This window comes from Glandiceps talaboti, chromosome 17 (assembly GCF_964340395.1).
Source record: "Glandiceps talaboti chromosome 17, keGlaTala1.1, whole genome shotgun sequence".
Classification (NCBI taxonomy): Eukaryota; Metazoa; Hemichordata; class Enteropneusta; family Spengelidae; genus Glandiceps; species Glandiceps talaboti.
The window spans coordinates 1,728,709-1,752,156 of NC_135565.1; the positions used below are offsets into that span (position 1 = coordinate 1,728,709).

General features: G+C 33.5%; 1 protein-coding gene across 1 annotated transcript in view; it reads left to right on the forward strand.

Moving 5' to 3' along the window:
* The first annotated feature begins 620 nt into the window (after positions 1–620).
* LOC144447945 (ras-like protein rasD) overlaps positions 621–23,448 on the forward strand; it is a 40,412-nt gene continuing 17,584 nt past the window's right edge. Inside the window, exon 1 of the mRNA XM_078138057.1 lies at positions 621–813. Coding sequence (XP_077994183.1) covers positions 621–813 — 193 coding nt within the window. The remainder of the gene's footprint in view (positions 814–23,448) is intronic.

Consider the following 23,448-nt stretch of genomic DNA (forward strand, 5'->3'; position numbering starts at 1 on the left):
CACATACTCCCCGCGATGATCTTTTAAATCGACTTTCAAGATAGGTCTTGTTCGCCCTCACACGGTTGCAAAGCTGCTGGAACAAGTGTTGTTTTAAGTGTACGTGTGATAGGTTAGTATGAGATGAAGAACTGAAGAAATGCGGCAATGGGATCGAGATATATACGCATTCAATCACTAAGCTGTCTAGACTCTGATGTTGTATAATACAAATCGGCGGTTTGATACATCCCTATGTATGAGTCCACTCGTGTTTAGACTGCTTATTCACTTCATTGTTTACTCTCAATCACTTACCTTTCGGATCTTCCTATGATTGCTCAGTTGACTCTACAACTATTCATCACCCTGGAGGAGATTCCCGTTTGATGCTTATTTTACCTTCGATCTCTGCGACGGTTTCTCACTCAGCGTGATATGGTAAAATTTAGAATAGTCGAGGTTTTTGAACTGCCTTGTTGTACTTTGTTTGTCAGAGACTCAACAAAGGGCTACGGTAATTCTAGTTGTAGATGTACCGAGTAGATTCAACAATTCTAAGCATAGTTGGAATTCGACGAGAAACGGTGACTGTGATTAGGCGTTAGGCATATCTTAGCTGAGAACGACTGTCAGCAAGCATGCCCGTCAGCAACAGTCTGCGACGATCCCCACCGAATAACGGGAACCTTGCTCCGAACTCGAGAAATCCAAATACTAAATCCATGAACAATAACAACAGCCCTAAAGTGAGTCCTAGAAGCCAACGATCAGGAAAACTCGGTAAACCATATCATATTGTTGTCCTTGGTGCTGACAAGGTCGGAAAGTCAGGTGAGGCAAGTCACATCGTTGTATTTCATTTACTCGACATTCAATGTATTCCTTATACACATATGACAATCGACAACGTCTGTGTTGATATTGGAATTTGGTAGTTTTGTTACGTTCCATCAGGAAGGTTATATATGTTGGGTGAAAGGTCTGTGAGTGTGAGTGTGAGTGTGAGTGTGAGTGTGTGTCTGTGTGTCTGTGTGTGTATACATGTCTGTCTGTCTGTCTGTCTGTCTGTGTTATCGTTTTCTCAAAAGCGGCTGACTCAATACAAAACAAATTTGGTACACATATTCATTAGGGTAATGGCTAGAACTGATTGGGTTTTGTAAACAACCATGAATATATATGAGCTATTGACATAAACACTATATCTTATATATCTATGCCCGATTCAAATTCAATATAATTTAGTAATACATTGACGATAACAAAGTGCATGTGTCTTATAAAATTCGATATTATAGCTCATAGTTTTAATCACTCATTTGCATAATTGATGATTTTCACTAATTAGGCCACAATTTTTGTATAACTTAAGAATGCACACTTCAAATTATGTAGAATTCGCACATACTTAAAACATAAGAAAAGGTATATGTCACAACAAAAAGCTTGCTGATGTTTGAGTCATTGGCATAATTAATTATTTTCAGTAATTAGACTGTAAATGGTGCGTACATCCACGATCCCAGAGCGCACATGTTTTGCACAAGTTTACTGATGTGACACTTAGTTTTAATGAGTCATTTGCACAATTAATGAATTTAAGAGTACCTACAAGCTTCAAATTTCATAGACTTTTAATGAGCTTCTTCGAAATGCACTGAAAAGCTCATATTCAATGATATGGTGGGGAATGTGTTTGTGTATGCCTTAATATATTTCCCCTACTCTCCGTCTCTGTCTCTGTCTCTCAGTCCCTGTCTGTCTGTCTGTCTGTCTGTCTGTCTGTCTGTCTGTCTGTCTGTCTGTCTGTCTGACTGACTGACTGACTGACTGACTGACTGACTGACTGACTGACTGACTGACTGACTGACTGACTGACTAACTGACTGACTGACTGACTGACTGACTGACTGAATGACTGACTGTGTCTCTCTCTTTCTGTCTCACAGTCTCTCCCTGTCTCTGGCTCTGTCTCAGTCAGTCTGTCTGTCTGTCTGTCTGTCTGTCTGTCTGTCTGTCTGTCTGTCTGTCTCTGTGTATGTTTGTGTGTGTGTGTGTATGTATGTATGTATGTATGTATGTATGTATGTATGTATGTCTGTCTGTCTGTCTGTCTGTCTGTCTGTCTCTGTGTATGTTTGTGTGTGTGTGTATGTATGTATGTATGTATGTATGTATGTATGTATGTATGTATGTATGTATGTATGTGTGTGTATGTGTGTATGTATGTATGCATGTGTGTATGTATGTATGTATGTATGTATGTATGTATGTGTGTGTATGTATGTGTATGTATGTATGTATGCGTACGTATGTATGTATGTATGTATGTATGTATGTATGTATGTATGTATGTGTGTGTGTGTGTGTGTGTGTGTGTGTGTGTGTGTGTGTATGTGTGTGTGTGTGTGTGTGTGTGTGTAGACGTGCACAAGGAACGAGTGAAACAGTCCCGATCAATAAATGCAATCAGACGCTTCGAATCAATATTCTTTATCATAGGATATCAAGGCAAGATATATAGTGGGTCATCACATGACAGTACATCTAAATGTTATGGAATAGAACGAGGTACTGCATGATCTTATTAACGGTAAAATACTGAAAGATCTAAAGGTTATGCGCACCAAAAAGTACCGTATAGAACAAGCCTGAACTATAGAATAAGCGTAGTCAGATATTAGGGAATGATGTAAATAATCTATTAATTCCATGGAGTTCCAGCGTTCTGAGACGGAAAATGATTTCCTCCTCCTTCAACCTCAAACGATTCTCATCGCCAGAAACCTTACAAATTCCTGAAATAGACATATCTGATACACTGTGTGTTAGTAATAAACTGCACAGATACGGGATAGTTACTATTCTTTTGTCTGGTTAGACTGAGATGTTCTACGAAACGATCACCAAGACGACAACATACAGTTGAACCTATGTACAAAAAACTACATTTCCCGCATGTAATATAATACACTACATTAGTACTAATACAAGTAAATCTACTCGTAACAGCCACACTGTTCTTAGGGCCAAAAACATGATTAGTATTACCACATCGAGTACGATCGCATGGAAATGAACCAGCATTATATAACATCTTTCACATGCTAATGGCAAGAACTGATTAGGTTTTGGTAAAAATCCAATCAATGTTAATAAGTCATTTGCATAATTAATGGTTTTTAGTAATTAGGCTCTATCTTTGGAACACATCCTTCAAATTCGCAAAGCGCATATGTCCTATACAGTGTGTTGATTTAGCTTAAAGCTTGTATGAATAATTTGCATAATTAATGAATTTCGGTAATTAGGCTATATCTTAAGAATGCATACTTCTATTTTAATTTAGTACAAGTTAACCGTAAGAAAACACATATGTTCTTTAAAGTGTGTTGATATAGCTTATTGTTTTAATGAATAATTTGCATAATTAATGACTTTCGGTAATTAAGTTTCATCTTCAGAATGCAATCTTCAAATTTCATACAATTAGGGACACATATCAACCCTAATAATGCGCACTTGTCCTTTATATTGTGTTGATATAGCTTTTACTTTTAATGAGTAATTTGAATAATTAATGATTTTCACTAATTAAGCTATATCTTTGGAATGCACACTTCTAATTCCATATAATTTGGCACATACCTCAACTATAACAACACACATATATATGCGTTAAAAGCCGTTGGCATAGCGTTTTAGTTTTAATGAGTAATTTGCATAAATAGTGATTTTCGGTAATTAGTCTTTATCTTTAGAATGCAAGCTTCAAATTTCATATAAGTTGGTGCATACATCAGCCATGTCAGAGCACACACATCCTCTAAAGCCTGCTGTTGATATAGTTTTTAATTTTAATAACTAATTTGCATAATTAAGGATTTTCGATAATTAGGCTATATCTTAAGATTGCAACTTAAAATTTCACTTGGTACACACATCAACTATAACAAATCATACAGGTTTGATGTAGTTATTTATGTAGGTTGTAATTGTGATATGTAATTTGCATAAATAATCATTTTGATAATATATCTTTTGAATGCAAGCTTTAAATTTGAGATCATTTAGTACATCTATTGATATAACTTACCAGAGTCAACTAACAATTGTACATTACTGGGACAAGCTATTAGCCAAGCAAGTGGACTTGTTATCAAAGAGTACCAATATTTACACATGTGATGATGGGCTCTTACATAACACAAGTAAACAGCTGTAAAACATTTTATTACCCACCGGCACTTGAGGCAAACCTTATCTCCGTCTCATATCAGTTGTTATCAATTTATTAGGCTATTATAAGTAACGCTACAAACAGCTTTAGAGATGCAAACAACTTTTATGACACCCGTTTTCGTCAGGCAAGCCCGCGGGTTTGTTGCACTTGGACCGCTTATGGTTTGTGACTGTCATGATAACTTAACATTTAACATTTAAAATTTTGTATAGCGCCCTTTCTATTATAAACGATGTTCAAAAGCGCTGAACAATAACAATTAAAAGCATTGGGAAATGAAACAAAATGACATACATGTAGATTTAAACTCGTAAGATAAACATACATTAAAAACTGATAAAACTACAATCAAAATAACTTCATTAAAACCAATACAGTCTACAATTAAATGATAACACATGCCAGCGAGGGCAATATCACAATTTAGTGCCTGCAGAACGGTTGGCACTCTTTACCAAGATTTTGATGATGCCCAAGCCGAAGGTGAGGGCATCATCAAAATTCTGTTAAAGAGTGACAGCCCGAGGGCAGGCATTAAATTGTGATATTTCCCGAGCGCTTGTGTTATTGATTTTATCACACCGTCCACTCGCCATTCGTCCAATCGTTCACATAGCTACTCTTCATTCATCATCATTCGTCATTGGTAGAAAAGTTTCCCTTTCAAGGTGCACTACCAAATTATACTTGCATTTAAGCATCGAATACAGACATGGCATGCATTATTTGTAGGAGGTAATCTGTAATTGTATTTATTCAAATTTCTGCAAGATATAAGCTTGTGATTTACTGTAGTTAGTTTGCCACCTCGAGCGCAAAAAACTGGAAAACATACGTAGAATAGATGTGCAACGGTCGAAATAAATCCAGCGGGCAACTGCCGGGCATTAGTCTGTACACGCGCGGGCAATAGTCTATTTAAAGTAGGTCATGTGATTCGATTCTGACCAATGACAGCTTGTGTAAGAACGTCGAGGTGTAATAATGCTATTTAAAAGGGTGTGTTTTCAGCTCACGTTTAAAATGTTCCATATTATCAATACCCTTAGGTTTCTCGGTTAAAGATCTCCATAGTTTTGACCCACAAATGGCAAAAGCTCTGTCATTCAATTTATTGACCTGGGCACTATAATTGGTGTTATGGATCTTTTGAACCAATTCTATTATGTAACTGGGAGCTACACCTTGCAATGCCTTAAAAACAAGTAACATTATCTTAAACTCTACCCTAGCTTTTACAGGGAGCCAATATAATTCTCTAATTGATTGAGACACACCATCGTATTTACTCAAGCCTTTCACTACATTCATGGTGTAATTTTGCAGACGTTGTAATCTGTCAAATAGATATTGTGGCATTCCATATAAAATCAAATTTGCATAATCCAAGTGGGAACTAAGTAATAAGATAATGAACTAAACTAAACTTTCATTGACACTTTGATTAAAGTATTTTCGTATACGACGCAGATTATACAGGTTATGATGTATTTTTTGGACCCTTGATTTACACGGCATTCCATTGACAGATTGAAATCCAATCAACCACCAAGATTGCATACATGGTCTGCTACTTTGATTTCATCATTACCAATTGTGACATGGTCAAAGTTTACTCTAGCTATTTGTTGTTGTCTGGCACCAAAGTGAATGACCTCCGTTTTGTTCTCATTTAATTTCAGTTTGTGATCCAACATCCACATTTGAATGTCCACAATACATGTACATTACTCCACAGATTTGACAGCATCAGTCTTATCATCTGTTCGCGGTCTAAACACTTTCAATAGCTGAGTATCATCAGCATAGCCGTGAGAAATTATCATGTGATTATTTATTACATTAAAACGTGAACTAGAATACGCAGTGAAAAGCACTGGCACAAGGCAAGATCTTACCAGCGTCATTACTGATTACATTGTTTACTATAGTCTACTGATTGTACAACTTACCAGAGTCAATCAATGTAGCGATTGTATAACTTGCGGTGAGAGGATAAACAATGAAAGATATATGTATATGGACTAAGTAATAACAAAGAACCATGGACCTTTGCTAAGGTAACAGAAATTAAGAGTAGACAAGCATTAAAATATATTAACAGAAACGTGCATAGCAACCGTGAACCTACCCTTAGCAATTATCATGCAACAGTATTTTGTGACATCGACGATGGGTGTTACTCACTTGCCAAGACTGAATAATGTCAAAATTATATTTTTTTACTCATTGCTCATAATCGAAAATTGTAATGCTAGGGCCATTGCGTTATTCTTGTAGTTTTAACATTCCAGGAAATCGAATTACTTCAAAATAACTTTCAAATAAAAACAGTATTGGCAATAGTTATAACGCTATGAACACATTATAAATTGCTATTTTTGAGATTGATTGCTTTTAAGTCAAAATTGATTTAGTGATTGGATATGGGTCATGACCGATTGTCAGATTTAATTTGGTTATTGCATACAAAGTAATAAGTAGCAAACTGTGTTCTGAAGCTTACAAGTATAGGATTTGAGCAATGGAAATTTGTTAAGAATGTTGTTAGTTCACCTGACAATATTTTATCTACAGTTGCTTGGTTTTGGTTTGTTGTTGTTGTTGTTGTTGTTGTTGTTGTTGTTGTTGTTGTTGTTGTCGTCGTCGTCGTTGTTGTTGTTTGTTTGTTTGTTTGTTTGTTTGTTTGTTTGTTTGTTTGTTTGTTTGTTTGTTTGTTGTTTGTTTGTTTGTTTGTTTGTTTGTTTGTTTGTTTGTTTGTTTGTTTGTTTGTTTGTTTATGTGTTTGTTTGTTTGTGTGTTTGTTTGTTTGTTTGTTTGTTTGTTTGTTTGTTTGTTTGTTTGTTTGTTTGTTTTGTTTTGTTTTGTTTTGTTTTGTTTTGTTTTGTTTTGTTTTGTTTTGTTTGTTTGTTTGTTTGTTTGTTTTTGTGCTGGTTTGTAACTAAGTGCGGCATTATTATAATTAATAAAGTATTGCAGCTGCAACATATTTTGATGGGAAATTGAAACTATAAAATAGAGAATCTTTAAAACATTCGAATACAGTGATGTTTTCAATAATAATTCTAAATCAAGTTACAATCTACAAGATTATAATGGGTGTACCAAGTAAATGTGGTGTGTATGTAAACAGAGTTATATACATGTACTAAATATAATTGAAAACTTGTATCGATCATGTCATCTGTGAAAATGTACAGATAGTGATACCCACACAAACAACAACCGCTTGTTCATTCAACAATTAGATGACCCCATAGGCGTTATTCATCTTCTTACGAACACAATTATCATGTATACGTATTATATTGGTCATTTAAAGCCACAAATTGAGTTAAACAAGTACTCCGCCACAGCGACGACTTTCAAACTTATGTGACATCACTGCTAGATTCAGCCTACACTTGTATGTATTTCAACCCAACGTGACGTCACTGCTAGATTCAGCCTACACTTGTATGTATTTCAAACCTATGTGACGTCACTGCTAGATTCAACCTACACTTGTATGTATTTCAAACCTATGTGATGTCACTGCTAGATTTAGCCTACACTTGTATGTATTTCAAACCTATGTGACGTCACTGCTACATTCAGCCTACACTTGTATGTATTTCAACCCAACGTGACGTCACTGCTAGATTCAGCCTACACTTGTATTTATTTCAAACCTATGTGACGTCACTGCTAGATTCAACCTACACTTGTATGTATTTCAACCCAACGTGACGTCACTGCTAGATTCAGCCTACACTTGTATGTATTTCAAACCTATGTGACGTCACTGCTAGATTCAACCTACACTTGTATGTATTTCAAACCTATGTGACGTCACTGCTACATTCAGCCTACACTTGTATGTATTTCAAACCTATGTGACGTCACTGCTACATTCAGCCTACACTTGTATGTATTTCAAACCTATGTGACGTCACTGCTACATTCAGCCTACACTTGTATGTATTTCAAACCTATGTGACGTCACTGCTACATTCAGCCTACACTTGTATGTATTTCAAACCTATGTGACGTCACTGCTACATTCAGCCTACACTTGTATGTATTTCAAACCTATGTGACGTCACTGCTACATTCAGCCTACACTTGTATGTATTTCAAACCTATGTGACGTCACTGCTAGATTCTGCCTACACTTGTATGTATTTCAAACCTATGTGACGTCACTGCTAGATTCAGCCTACACTTTTGTATGTATTTCAAACCTATGTGACGTCACTGCTAGATTCAGCCTACACTTGTATGTATTTCAAACCTATGTGACGTCACTGCTACATTCAGCCTACACTTGTATGTATTTCAAACCTAGCTATGTGACGTCACTGCTAGATTCAGCCTAGACTGACAACCATAGACCCTGTAGGGTCTATGTCAAACCTGTATGGCATCACTCACAACCAAAGACCCTGTAGGGTCTATGTCAAACCTGTATGGCATCACTCACAACCAAAGACCCTGTAGGGTCTATGTCAAACCTGTATGGCATCACTCACAACCATAGACCCTGTAGGGTCTATGTCAAACCTGTATGGCATCACTCACAACCAAAGACCCTGTAGGGTCTATGTCAAACCTGTATGGCATCACTCACAACCAAAGACCCTGTAGGGTCTATGTCAAACCTGTATGGCATCACTCACAACCAAAGATCCTGTGGGGTCTATGTCAAAACTGTATGGCATCACACAACCAAAGACCCTGTAGGGTCTATGTCAAACCTGTATGGCATCACTCACAACCATAGACCCTGTAGGGTTTATGTCAAACTTGTATGGCATCACTCTCAACCATAGACCCTGTAGGGTCTATGTCAAACCTGTATGGCATCACTCACAACCAAAGACCCTGTAGGGTCTATGTCAAACCTGTATGGCATCACTCACAACCAAAGACCCTGTAGGGTCTATGTCAAACCTGTATGGCATCACTCACAACCAAAGACCCTGTAGGGTCTATGTCAAACCTGTATGGCATCACTCACAACCATAGACCCTGTAGGGTCTATGTCAAACCTGTATGGCATCACTCACAACCATAGACCCTGTAGGGTCTATGTCAAACCTGTATGGCATCACTCACAACCATAGACCCTGTAGGGTCTATGTCAAACCTGTATGGCATCAGTCACAACCATAGACCCTGTAGGGTTTATGTCAAACTTGTATGGCATCACTCTCAACCATAGACCCTGTAGGGTCTATGTCAAACCTGTATGGCATCACTCACAACCAAAGACCCTGTAGGGTCTATGTCAAACCTGAATGACATCACTCACAACCATAGACCCTAGGGTCTATGTCAAACCTGTATGGCATCACTCACAACCATAGACCCTAGACAAATGATACAGTAGTCTATATTGTAAGGTTTAACACCCTAACTAATGATACAGTAGTCTATATTGTAAGGTTTAACACCCTAACAGATAATACAGTAGTCTATATTGTAAGGTTTAACACCCTAACAAATAATACAGTAGTCTATATTGTAAGGTTTGACACCCTAACAAATAATACAGTAGTCTATATTGTAAGGTTTGACACCCTAACAAATGATACAGTAGTCTATATTGTAAGGTTTAACACCCTAACAAATAATACAGTAGTCTATATTGTAAGGTTTGACACCCTAACAAATAATACAGTAGTCTATATTGTAAGGTTTAACACCCTAACAAATAATACAGTAGTCTATATTGTAAGGTTTGACACCCTAACAAATGATACAGTAGTCTATATTGTAAGGTTTAACACCCTAACAAATGATACAGTAGTCTATATTGTAAGGTGTAACACCTTAACAAATGATACAGTAGTCTATATTGTAAGGTTTAACACCCTAACAAATGATACAGTAGTCTATATTGTATGGTTTAACACCCTAACAAATGATACAGTAGTCTATATTGTAAGGTTTAACACCCTAACAAATAATACAGTAGTCTATATTGTAAGGTTTAACACCCTAACAAATGATACAGTAGTCTATATTGTAAGGTTTAACACCCTAACAAATGATACAGTAGTCTATATTGTAAGGTTTAACACCCTAACAAATGATACAGTAGTCTATATTGTAAGGTTTAACACCCTAACAAATGATACAGTAGTCTATATTGTAAGGTTTAACACCCTAACAAATAATACAGTAGTCTATATTGTAAGGTTTAACACCCTAACAAATATTGTAACTGTGCAAGTCTATTTATTCACTAGGTGGCTATGCAAGTTTATTTATTCACTAGTTGACTATGTAAATGTATTTATTCACTAGATGACTGTGTAAGTTTATTTATTCAGTAGATGACTGTGTAAGTTTATTTATTCACTAGATGACTGTGTAAGTTTATTTATTCACTAGGTGACTGTGTATATTTATTTTGGTACCTTAGTAATAAATAAAAAGTAACATCTCCCTATTTGTTGATGTTGTCACTGTTTCTCCATCCGTTTATTTTCGACTGTAAACGTGTAGTTACATCTTGCATTATTCAAACACTTACACGTCTATCATTGCAAACCGATTTGGATCACTTAAGCGCAAAAGACCGGTAGCATGTACCCACTTGTATTTCACTTAATCTACATATGAATTGAGTGGTAATTCTATGTACAAGCGATCAGTCAAAACTTGTAGTCTGAATTACGAAAACCAACATTTCTAAAGAAATCATCACTTAATGCCGACCGACACACAGCACCTCGTCAATAGTTTCTAGTCCCGGGTGTATATAGAACACTGGATTTATTCATGAATAGGATTCAAAGGGGAAACCGACTGCTTAATTCACTTCAATAACGAGTTCTCGTCAGGGACAGAAGGTACTTTCTGTATTTCGCCTTATGTGTACGGTGAATAAAAAATAAAGTTTGCTTCAACTCAGTTATTTATGTTACCGATAATTGTAGAAGTACGTAGATATGAACATCAGGCCTCAGCTGGTTAAAAGAGTCTCCATTGACGCACGACTGACTGTCATTGGTGTCTTCTGCTCATGAAGTTATTCTTGGGTATTGTTGGTAAAGTGGTTTTATGGGGTTAAAGTTCATTATTATATCGTCCTTTCTTTCATTCTTATTGTCGGTATAAATCTCAGCTATCTATCCAAGGACATAAATTGAGCGTCATGTAGCCGTACGAACAAAATCTATGGAAAGCCTTTATCATTTGTACAAAGTATTTCGTGGAGTCGATTTAAAGATGTCAGTAAACTGTTACCCAACTTTTTGTTTATTTGGGATAAGTCTGATGAAAAGACAAGGCTAGCATGCCTATCCAAACCCTGTGCGTTTAGGGGGCCTTCGGTCATTACAAGGGGGAGGCATATGTTAGAAAATGATAATTAGGGAAGGGTCACATTTTACTTTGACTGATCATTTTTAGCACAACTGAACATATAAGGTTCAGTGGTGCTATAGGCATGATGCTGTGTCTGTCTGTCTGTCTGTCTCTCTGTCTGTCTGTCTGTCTGTCTGTCTGTCTGTCTGACTGCCTGGTTTATTGTTTAAGTATAGTATATATAATACCATACCAATGAGTGGTTTATTGCTTAAGTATAGTATATATAATACCATACCAATGGGTGGTTTATTGCTTAAGTATAGTATATATAATACCATACCAATGGGTGGTTTATTGCTTAAGTATAGTATATATACTACCATACCAATGGGTGGTTTATTGTCTAAGTATAGTATATATAATACCATACCAATGGGTGGTTTATTGCTTAAGTATAGTATATATACTACCATACCAATGGGTGGTTTATTGCTTAAAGTATAGTATATATACTACCATACCAATGGGTGGTTTATTGTTTAAGTATAGTATATATAATACCATACCAATGGGTGGTTTATTGCTTAAGTATAGTATATATAATACCATACCAATGGGTGGTGTATTGCTTAAGTATAGTATATATAATACCATACCAATGGGTGGTGTATTGCTTTAAGTATAGCATATATACTACCATACCAATGGGTGGTTTATTGTTTAAGTATAGTATATATAATACCATACCAATGGGTGGTTTATTGCTTAAGTATAGTATATATACTACCATACCAATGGGTGGTTTATTGCTTAAGTATAGTATATATAATACCATACCAATGAGTGGTTTATTGTCTAAGTATAGTATATATAATACCATACCAATGGGTGGTTTATTGCTTAAGTATAGTATATATAATACCATACCAATGGGTGGTTTATTGTCTAAGTATAGTATATATACTACCATACCAATGAGTGGTTTATTGTCTAAGTATAGTATATATAATACCATACCAATGGGTGGTTTATTGTTTAAGTATAGTATATATAATACCATACCAATGAGTGGTTTATTGCTTAAAGTATAGTATATATACTACCATACCAATGGGTGGTTTATTGCTTAAAGTATAGTATATATACTACCATACCAATGGGTGGTTTATTGCTTAAGTATAGTATATATAATACCATACCAATGGGTGGTTTATTGTCTAAGTATAGTATATACACTACCATACCAATGGGTGGTTTATTGCTTAAGTATAGTATATATAATACCATACCAATGGGTGGTTTATTGCTTAAGTATAGTATATATAATACCATTCCAATGGGTGGTTTATTGCTTAAGTATAGTATATATAATACCATACCAATGAGTGGTTTATTGCTTAAAGTATAGTATATATAATACCATACCAATGAGTGGTTTATTGCTTAAAGTATAGTATATATAATACCATACCAATAGGTGGTTTATTGTCTAAGTATAGTATATATAATACCATACCAATGGGTGGTTTATTGCTTAAGTATAGTATATATACTACCATTCCAATGGGTGGTTTATTGTTTAAGTATAGTATATATAATACCATACCAATGGGTGGTTTATTGCTTAAGTATAGTATATATAATACCATACCAATGAGTGGTTTATTGCTTAAGTATAGTATATATAATACCATACCAATGGGTGGTTTATTGCTTAAGTATAGTATATATAATACCATACCAATGAGTGGTTTATTGCTTAAAGTATAGTATATATAATACCATACCAATGAGTGGTTTATTGCTTAAAGTATAGTATATATAATACCATACCAATGAGTGGTTTATTGCTTAAAGTATAGTATATATAATACCATACCAATGGGTGGTTTATTGTTTAAGTATAGTATATATAATACCATACCAATGGGTGGTTTATTGTTTAAGTATAGTATATATAATACCATACCAATGAGTGGTTTATTGCTTAAGTATAGTATATATAATACCATACCAATGGGTGGTTTATTGCTTAAAGTATAGTATATATAATACCATACCAATGGGTGGTTTATTGCTTAAGTATAGTATATACACTACAGTACAGTACAGTACAGTACAGTACAGTACAGTACAGTACATTACAGTACAGTACAGTACAGCACAGCACTGCACAGCACAGCACAGCACAGCACAGTGCAGTGCAGTACATATACAGCAGAGTATAACTTAGTTGACTGATATTATGTGTAAAACACATAATCTAAGGCCAATAAATAGATATTAACAATTTGATTACTGATAAAGGATGCTACGTTTTGAGATTTTATATTTTGACTTTAAGTCGCCACACAGGAAAGTAAAGAAGTGTAATTGTCTAGCAAATCTAAGGAGGTCGTCTTCTCATCGTTTTGACCTTTTAAATCTTACACCTCTTGTATGATAATCATACGGCTTACATCCATTCTGCTTTAAGCCAGTTTTAGGCTCAGATATCAGTCTACTAGTCAGTCACATGTTCACGTCTTCATAAAACGTGTTCGTATTACGTGTATCTGTTTTCCAGTCAAACGTTATTAAAGGAGTAAATATTTTTGACAAAAGAAATCTTGAACAAATTTTTATCTATCATAAGTATAACCATCACAATTGACATATTACATAGAATCGTGTTTATTGTTAAGTATATAATAAGTATAGCCATCACAATTGACATATTACGTAGAATCGTGTCTATTGTTAAGTATATAATAAGTATAGCCATCACAATTGACATATTACGTAAAATCGTGTCTATTGTTAAGTATATAATAAGTATAGCCATCACAATTGACATATTACATAGAATCGTGTCTATTGTTAAGTATATAATAAGTATAGCCATCACAATTGACATATTACGTAGAATCGTGTCTATTGTTAAGTATATAATAAGTATAGCCATCACAATTGACATATTACGTAAAATCGTGTCTATTGTTAAGTATATAATAAGTATAGCCATCACAATTGACATATTACATAGAATCGTGTCTATTGTTAAGTATATAATAAGTATAACCATCACAATTGACATATTACGTAGAATCGTGTCTATTGTTAAGTATATAATAAGTATAACCATCACAATTGACATATTACGTAGAATCGTGTCTATTGTTAAGTATATATTAACTATAACCATCACAATTGACATATTACGTAGAATCGTGTCTATTGTTAAGTATATAATAAGTATAACCATCACAATTGACATATTACGTAGAATCGTGTCTATTGTTAAGTATATAATAAGTATAACCATCACAATTGACATATTACGTAGAATCGTATCTATTGTTAAGTATATAATAAGTATAACCATCACAATTGACATATTACGTAGAATCGTGTCTATTGTTAAGTATATAATAAGTATAGCCATCACAATTGACATATTACATAGAATCGTGTCTATTGTTAAGTATATAATAAGTATAGCCATCACAATTGACATATTACGTAGAATCGTGTCTATTGTTAAGTATATAATAAGTATAACCATCACAATTGACATATTACGTAGAATCGTGTCTATTGTTAAGTATATATTAACTATAACCATCACAATTGACATATTACGTAGAATCGTGTCTATTGTTAAGTATATAATAAGTATAACCATCACAATTGACATATTACGTAGAATCGTGTCTATTGTTAAGTATATAATAAGTATAACCATCACAATTGACATATTACGTAGAATCGTGTCTATTGTTAAGTATATAATAAGTATAGCCATCACAATTGACATATTACATAGAATCGTGTCTATTGTTAAGTATATAATAAGTATAACCATCACAATTGACATATTACGTAGAATCGTGTCTATTGTTAAGTATATAATAAGTATAACCATCACAATTGACATATTACGTAGAATCGTATCTATTGTTAAGTATATAATAAGTATAACCATCACAATTGACATATTACGTAGAATCGTGTCTATTGTTAAGTATATAATAAGTATAACCATCACAATTGACATATTACGTAGAATCGTGTCTATTGTTAAGTATATAATAAGTATAGCCATCACAATTGACATATTACGTAGAATCGTGTCTATTGTTAAGTATATAATAAGTATAGCCATCACAATTGACATATTACGTAGAATCGTGTCTATTGTTAAGTATATAATAAGTATAACCATCACAATTGACATATTACGTAGAATCGTGTCTATTGTTAAGTATATAATAAGTATAGCCATCACAATTGACATATTACGTAGAATCGTGTCTATTGTTAAGTATATAATAAGTATAACCATCACAATTGACATATTACATAGAATCGTGTCTATTGTTAAGTATATAATAAGTATAACCATCACAATTGACATATTACGTAGAATCGTGTCTATTGTTAAGTATATATTAACTATAACCATCACAATTGACATATTACGTAGAATCGTGTCTATTGTTAAGTATATAATAAGTATAACCATCACAATTGACATATTACATAGAATCGTGTCTATTGTTAAGTATATAATAAGTATAACCATCACAATTGACATATTACATAGAATCGTGTCTATTGTTAAGTATATAATAAGTGTAACCATCACAATTGACATATTACATAGAATCGTGTCTATTGTTAAGTATATAATAAGTATAGCCATCACAATTGACATATTACGTAGAATCGTGTCTATTGTTAAGTATATAATAAGTATAACCATCACAATTGACATATTACGTAGAATCGTGTCTATTGTTAAGTATATATTAACTATAACCATCACAATTGACATATTACATAGAATCGTGTCTATTGTTAAGTATATAATAAGTATAACCATCACAATTGACATATTACATAGAATCGTGTTTATTGTTAAGTATATAATAAGTATAACCATCACAATTGACATATTACATAGAATCGTGTCTATTGTTAAGTATATAATAAGTATAGCCATCACAATTGACATATTACATAGAATCGTGTCTATTGTTAAGTATATAATAAGTATAACCATCACAATTGACATATTACGTAGAATCGTGTCTATTGTTAAGTATATAATAAGTATAACCATCACAATTGACATATTACGTAGAATCGTGTCTATTGTTAAGTATATAATAAGTATAACCATCACAATTGACATATTACATAGAATCGTGTATATTGTTAAGTATATAATAAGTATAGCCATCACAATTGACATATTACATAGAATCGTGTCTATTGTTAAGTATATAATAAGTATAACCATCACAATTGACATATTACATAGAATCGTGTCTATTGTTAAGTATATAATAAGTATAGCCATCACAATTGACATATTACGTAGAATCGTGTCTATTGTTAAGTATATAATAAGTATAACCATCACAATTGACATATTACGTAGAATCGTGTCTATTGTTAAGTATATAATAAGTATAACCATCACAATTGACATATTACGTAGAATCGTGTCTATTGTTAAGTATATAATAAGTATAGCCATCACAATTGACATATTACATAGAATCGTGTCTATTGTTAAGTATATAATAAGTATAACCATCACAATTGACATATTACATAGAATCGTGTCTATTGTTAAGTATATATTAACTATAACCATCACAATTGACATATTACGTAGAATCGTATCTATTGTTAAGTATATAATAAGTATAACCATCACAATTGACATATTACGTAGAATCGTGTCTATTGTTAAGTATATAATAAGTATAACCATCACAATTGACATATTACGTAGAATCGTGTCTATTGTTAAGTATATAATAAGTATAACCATCACAATTGACATATTACGTAGAATCGTATCTATTGTTAAGTATATAATAAGTATAACCATCACAATTGACATATTACATAGAATCGTGTCTATTGTTAAGTATATAATAAGTATAACCATCACAATTGACATATTACATAGAATCGTATCTATTGTTAAGTATATAATAAGTATAACCATCACAATTGACATATTACATAGAATCGTGTCTATTGTTAAGTATATAATAAGTATAACCATCACAATTGACATATTACGTAGAATCGTGTCTATTGTTAAGTATATAATAAGTATAACCATCACAATTGACATATTACGTAGAATCGTGTCTATTGTTATGTATATAATAAGTGTAACCATCACAATTGACATATTACATAGAATCGTGTCTATTGTTATGTATATAATAAGTATAACCATCACAATTGACATATTACATAGAATCGTGTCTATTGTTAAGTATATAATAAGTATAACCATCACAATTGACATATTACATAGAATCGTGTCTATTGTTAAGTATATAATAAGTATAGCCATCACAATTGACATATTACGTAGAATCGTGTCTATTGTTAAGTATATAATAAGTATAACCATCACAATTGACATATTACGTAGAATCGTGTCTATTGTTAAGTATATAATAAGGATAGCCATCACAATTGACATATTACATAGAATCGTGTCTATTGTTAAGTATATAATAAGTATAACCATCACAATTGACATATTACGTAGAATCGTGTCTATTGTTAAGTATATAATAAGTATAGCCATCACAATTGACATATTACATAGAATCGTGTCTATTGTTAAGTATATAATAAGTATAACCATCACAATTGACATATTACGTAGAATCGTGTCTATTGTTAAGTATATAATAAGTATAACCATCACAATTGACATATTACATAGAATCGTGTCTATTGTTAAGTATATAATAAGTATAGCCATCACAATTGACATATTACGTAGAATCGTGTCTATTGTTAAGTATATAATAAGTATAACCATCACAATTGACATATTACGTAGAATCGTGTCTATTGTTAAGTATATAATAACTATAACCATCACAATTGACATATTACGTAGAATCGTGTCTATTGTTAAGTATATAATAAGTATAACCATCACAATTGACATATTACGTAGAATCGTGTCTATTGTTAAGTATATAATAAGTATAACCATCACAATTGACATATTACATAGAATCGTGTCTATTGTTAAGTATATAATAAGTATAACCATCACAATTGACATATTACATAGAATCGTGTCTATTGTTAAGTATATCATAAGTATAGCCATCACAATTGACATATTACGTAGAATCGTGTCTATTGTTAAGTATATATTAACTATAACCATCATGTATGATTATCATCCAAAAGAAATGCATACTCAATCAACAATTGATCCACTTTAATCCACACTGTACTCAATAATTAAAGAGACTTAATAATATTGACATCTAAGTTTGAAAGATATTAATGATTGGTTAAAAACAACATCACTGTTATTCCTTCTCCTTACCTTGAAGTGTCCTAGCATAATTTAGTTAGAACCCTGAAGCAAACATTAGTCCAAACAGATCAAAATACTAATGTTGCAGAAGGCATCACAGTGTCACACGGTGTACATGTTCTACATGCATAATCAGCTGTAGAGTTGAAAGGTCGAATTACCTCTCTCTGTCTCTGTCTCTGTCTGTCTGTCAGTCTGTCAGTCTGTCTGTCCCTTAAGTTAAGTAAATACATCGTCAATGAAAAATAAGTAAAAAATAACTTTAAACTCCTGGCTGGACAACAAAAATAGTTTGTTCAAATTAGTTGGGTTGTTGAAAGTTGCGTCATGTAGTTATGTTGTATTGTGTCGAGCATTATATACATTACACTAATAATGTAGTTATGTTGTATTGTGTCGAGCATTATGTACATTACACTGTTAATGTAGTAATGTTGTATTGTGTCAAGCATTATATACAATACACTGTTAATGTAGTTATGTTGTATTGTGTCAAGCATTATATACATTACACTGTTAATGTAGTTATGTTGTATTGTGTCGAGCATTATATACATTACACTGTTAATGTAGTAATGTTGTATTGTGTCGAGCATTATATACATTACATTGTTAATGTAGTTATGTTGTATTGTGTCGAGCATTATATACATTACACTGTTAATGTAGTTATGTTGTATTGTGTCGAGCATTATATACAATACACTATTAATGTAGTTATGTTGTATTGTGTCGAGCATTATGTACATTACACTGTTAATGTAGTTATGTTGTATTGTGTCATGCATTATATACAATACACTATTAATGTAGTTATGTTGTATTGTGTCGAGCATTATATACAATACACTGTTAATGTAGTTATGTTGTATTGTGTCGAGCATTATATACATTACACTGTTAATGTAGTTATGTTGTATTGTGTCGTGTATTATATACATTACACTGTTAATGTAGTTATGTTGTATTGTGTCGTGCATTATATACATTACACTGTATATGTAGTTATGTTGTATTGTGTCGAGCATTATATACAATACACTATTAATGTAGTCAAGTTGTATTGTGTCGAGCATTATATACATTACATTGTTAATGTAGTTATGTTGTATTGTGTCGAACATTATATACATTATACCGTTAATGTAGTTATGTTGTATTGTGTCGAGCATTATATACATTACACTGTTAATTCTGTCAGTCAAAAGGGTCGTAAAACATGTTATTAGTGTGGTATTAGCATGCCGCGATCCCAAGAGTAGTCAGTCGTTTAATTTGAATATATATCAGCAAATAGTTCCTACTTGAAAGAATGAACTCAACCGAAAGTCGAAAGTAAATAAGTCATATTCCATTTGATATTTAAAAGCATTAATCTAAATACATGTAAAGGTTACATTCTGGAAAGGTGCACGTATTAAAGGATGTCATTTCTTGATAGATCTACAATATCTTTGGCATATTTTCGACAGAACATATGCCCCAGTTTGACCCTCGGTATCTCCTCGATCTCTGTACAACATTCAAATGTATGTATCGAGGACTTTTCCAGGGGTGAGATTAATAGAATCCCACACCCTAATGGGTTGATTAATAGAATCCCACACAACCAATGGGCTGATTACTAGAATCCCACACACCAATGGGCTGATTAATAGAATCCCACACACCAACGGGCTGATAATCCCACACACCAATGGGCTGATTTCTAGAATCCCACACACCAATGGGCTGATTACTAGAATCCCACACACCAATTGGCTGATTTCTAGAATCCCACACACCAATGGGCTGATTACTAGAATCCCACACACCAATGGGCTGATTAATAGAATCCCACACACCCAATGGGCTGATTAATTGAATCCCACACACCAATGGGCTGATTTCTAGAATCCCACACACCAATGGGCTGATAATCCCATACACCAATGGGCTGATAATCCCACACACCAATGGGCTGATTAATTGAATCCCACACACCAATGGGCTGATTTCTAGAATCCCACACACCAATGGGCTGATTTCTAGAATCCCACACACCAATGGGCTGATTTCTAGAATCCCACACACCAATTGGCTGATTAATTGAATCCCGCACACCAATGGGCTGATTTCTAGAATCCCACACACCAATGGGCTGATAATCCCACACACCAACGGGCTGATAATCCCACACACCAATGGGCTGATTTCTAGAATCCCACACACCAATGGGCTGATTTCTAGAATCCCACACACCAATTGGCTGATTAATTGAATCCCACACACCAATGGGCTGATTAATTGAATCCCACACACCAATGGGCTGATTAATTGAATCCCACACACCAATGGGCTGATTACTAGAATCCCACACACCAATTGGCTGATTAATTGAATCCCACACACAATGGCTCATTAATAGAATCCCACACCCCAATGGGCTGATATGGAATATCTCACACGAGTTGGTGGGGGACACTTTGCGGCGAGTGTACAAAAATTCCCCAACAAGTGTCAGATATTCCATCTCTGCCCATGGGTGTGTGGGATTATTTTTCTCATGTCCCTTTTTATGGTAGGAAAACACGTTAAAACCAGATTATCACTGATTGAAATAACAACGCCATTGATGTCTTTACTTTGTGTGTATGTTTTGTGTAACTCCGCAAAAAAAAAGTTCCTTTAATTCATTTGCATAACAAGACATAACGTTGTAATATTGAGAACAAGGCAGGCTTCATTGACATATATACCGGAACTCAAGGGACTCCACACGATGGTTCACTTTCAAACATCATGACCATATAATAATGCCATTGCATGAATGTTTACAATTAATTACTAGAGTATACATGCACATAAAATATCAAATTTACATTCCATTTTCGAGGTCATCGGGGGATAAGCAGCAAAACGGCTTTGACGACTTGTCACTGGCATTTCTCAGGTTGCACTTCGTATAGTCAGTGAGTCACAGGTATGGGTACCGTAGCAAGCATGGTAAATAAAAGCATACAACAATAACATTACAAATTCTGTTGCGAGCTGGTATGAACGCGAGTTATTTTTCACCTGAAGCGTTGTTTCTGAGGGTGAACAATCGATATATTCCGAGGTGAATTCTCCGCTTATACCAAAAACATGAGAATCCTACCTAAAGGTTTATCATCTTCGGAGATAGAGGCGTAAATGTCAACATGGTTAGCCGATTCACTTTGTTATTGTCTGCTTGGTAGTTCCGGTTCTATATTACACATTATTCTATTCGTCAATCAATACCTATGCGTGCTGACTATGGAACATAATTAAAACCAATCGAAAATAGGTTTATAAAGCAAAATTTAACTCGAGCATTGATACAGAGTGTGAGATCGATTTTGTGATTGATTAACAAAGACATGATGTTAATGACTGTGGGTGGCTGTGGATGAATTTTAAATGGCATCTCATGCTTCTCATGACTTCTAGAGTAACGACTTTGACTACACTGTGAGTGGACGTTAATAGTAGCGATACTGTATAGGAACTAGACTAGTAATGCTATAAACATAAGAAACCAGATTTAAACTAAATGCCTCATGTAAGGGTAAAACCATATATTATTGAACCTACACACATTGAACTGTTGGAATGCAAAATTCTGAACTATGCATATTATACTTGATGTACCAGTTAATTGGAAAATTAATTATACGAAATGTATGAAGTTTGAAGCTTACATAGCTAACATATTGACTAATTATCAAAAGATCATTAATTATGCAAAGTATCCATTCAGCTTATAAGTTACATCATCAAGCTTTAAATGACACAAGCACGTCTATGCCATCAATACATGTACTACTAAAATATCTGAAATTCAAAGCTTGTATTCTAAAGATATTGCCTAATTATCAAGTGTACTAAAATATCTGAAATTCAAAGCTTGCATTCTAAAGATATTGCCTAATTATCAAAATGATTATTTAAATGCAAATTACACATCACAATTAAAAACTCAAATTATATGGAATATTCCAATAATATAGATAAATTACTGAAGATCGTTAATTATTAAAGTTACTCATTAAAAAAGCTTCATGTTAGCATTGTTAATGTTGACATATATACTGAATTATATGAAATTTGCATTCTTATGATAAATGTGACAAAACGAAAATGATAAACTTATGCAAATTGCTCATTAAAACTACAAATCTATGCTAACAGACTTTATTGGATAAGCCTGCTTTGTTATGGTTGGTGTATGTGCCAAATAATACGGAATTTGAAGATCAAGTACATTCTTAAGATATAGCCTATTTACCGGAAATTAAAACTGTAAGCTATATCAACAAACTTTTATAGGACATATGTGCTTTGTTCAGGTAAATGTATGTACTGAATTATATTGAAATTGAAGTATGCATTCTTAAGATAAAGCCTTATTAGTGAAATCATTTAATTATGCAAAATATTCATTAAATCTCTAAGCTAAATCAACCAACTTTATAGAACATATGCATTTGCCATGGTTAATGCATTTACTATATTATGTTAGAATTGAAGTGTGTTTTGCAATGATTTGACACACACATCC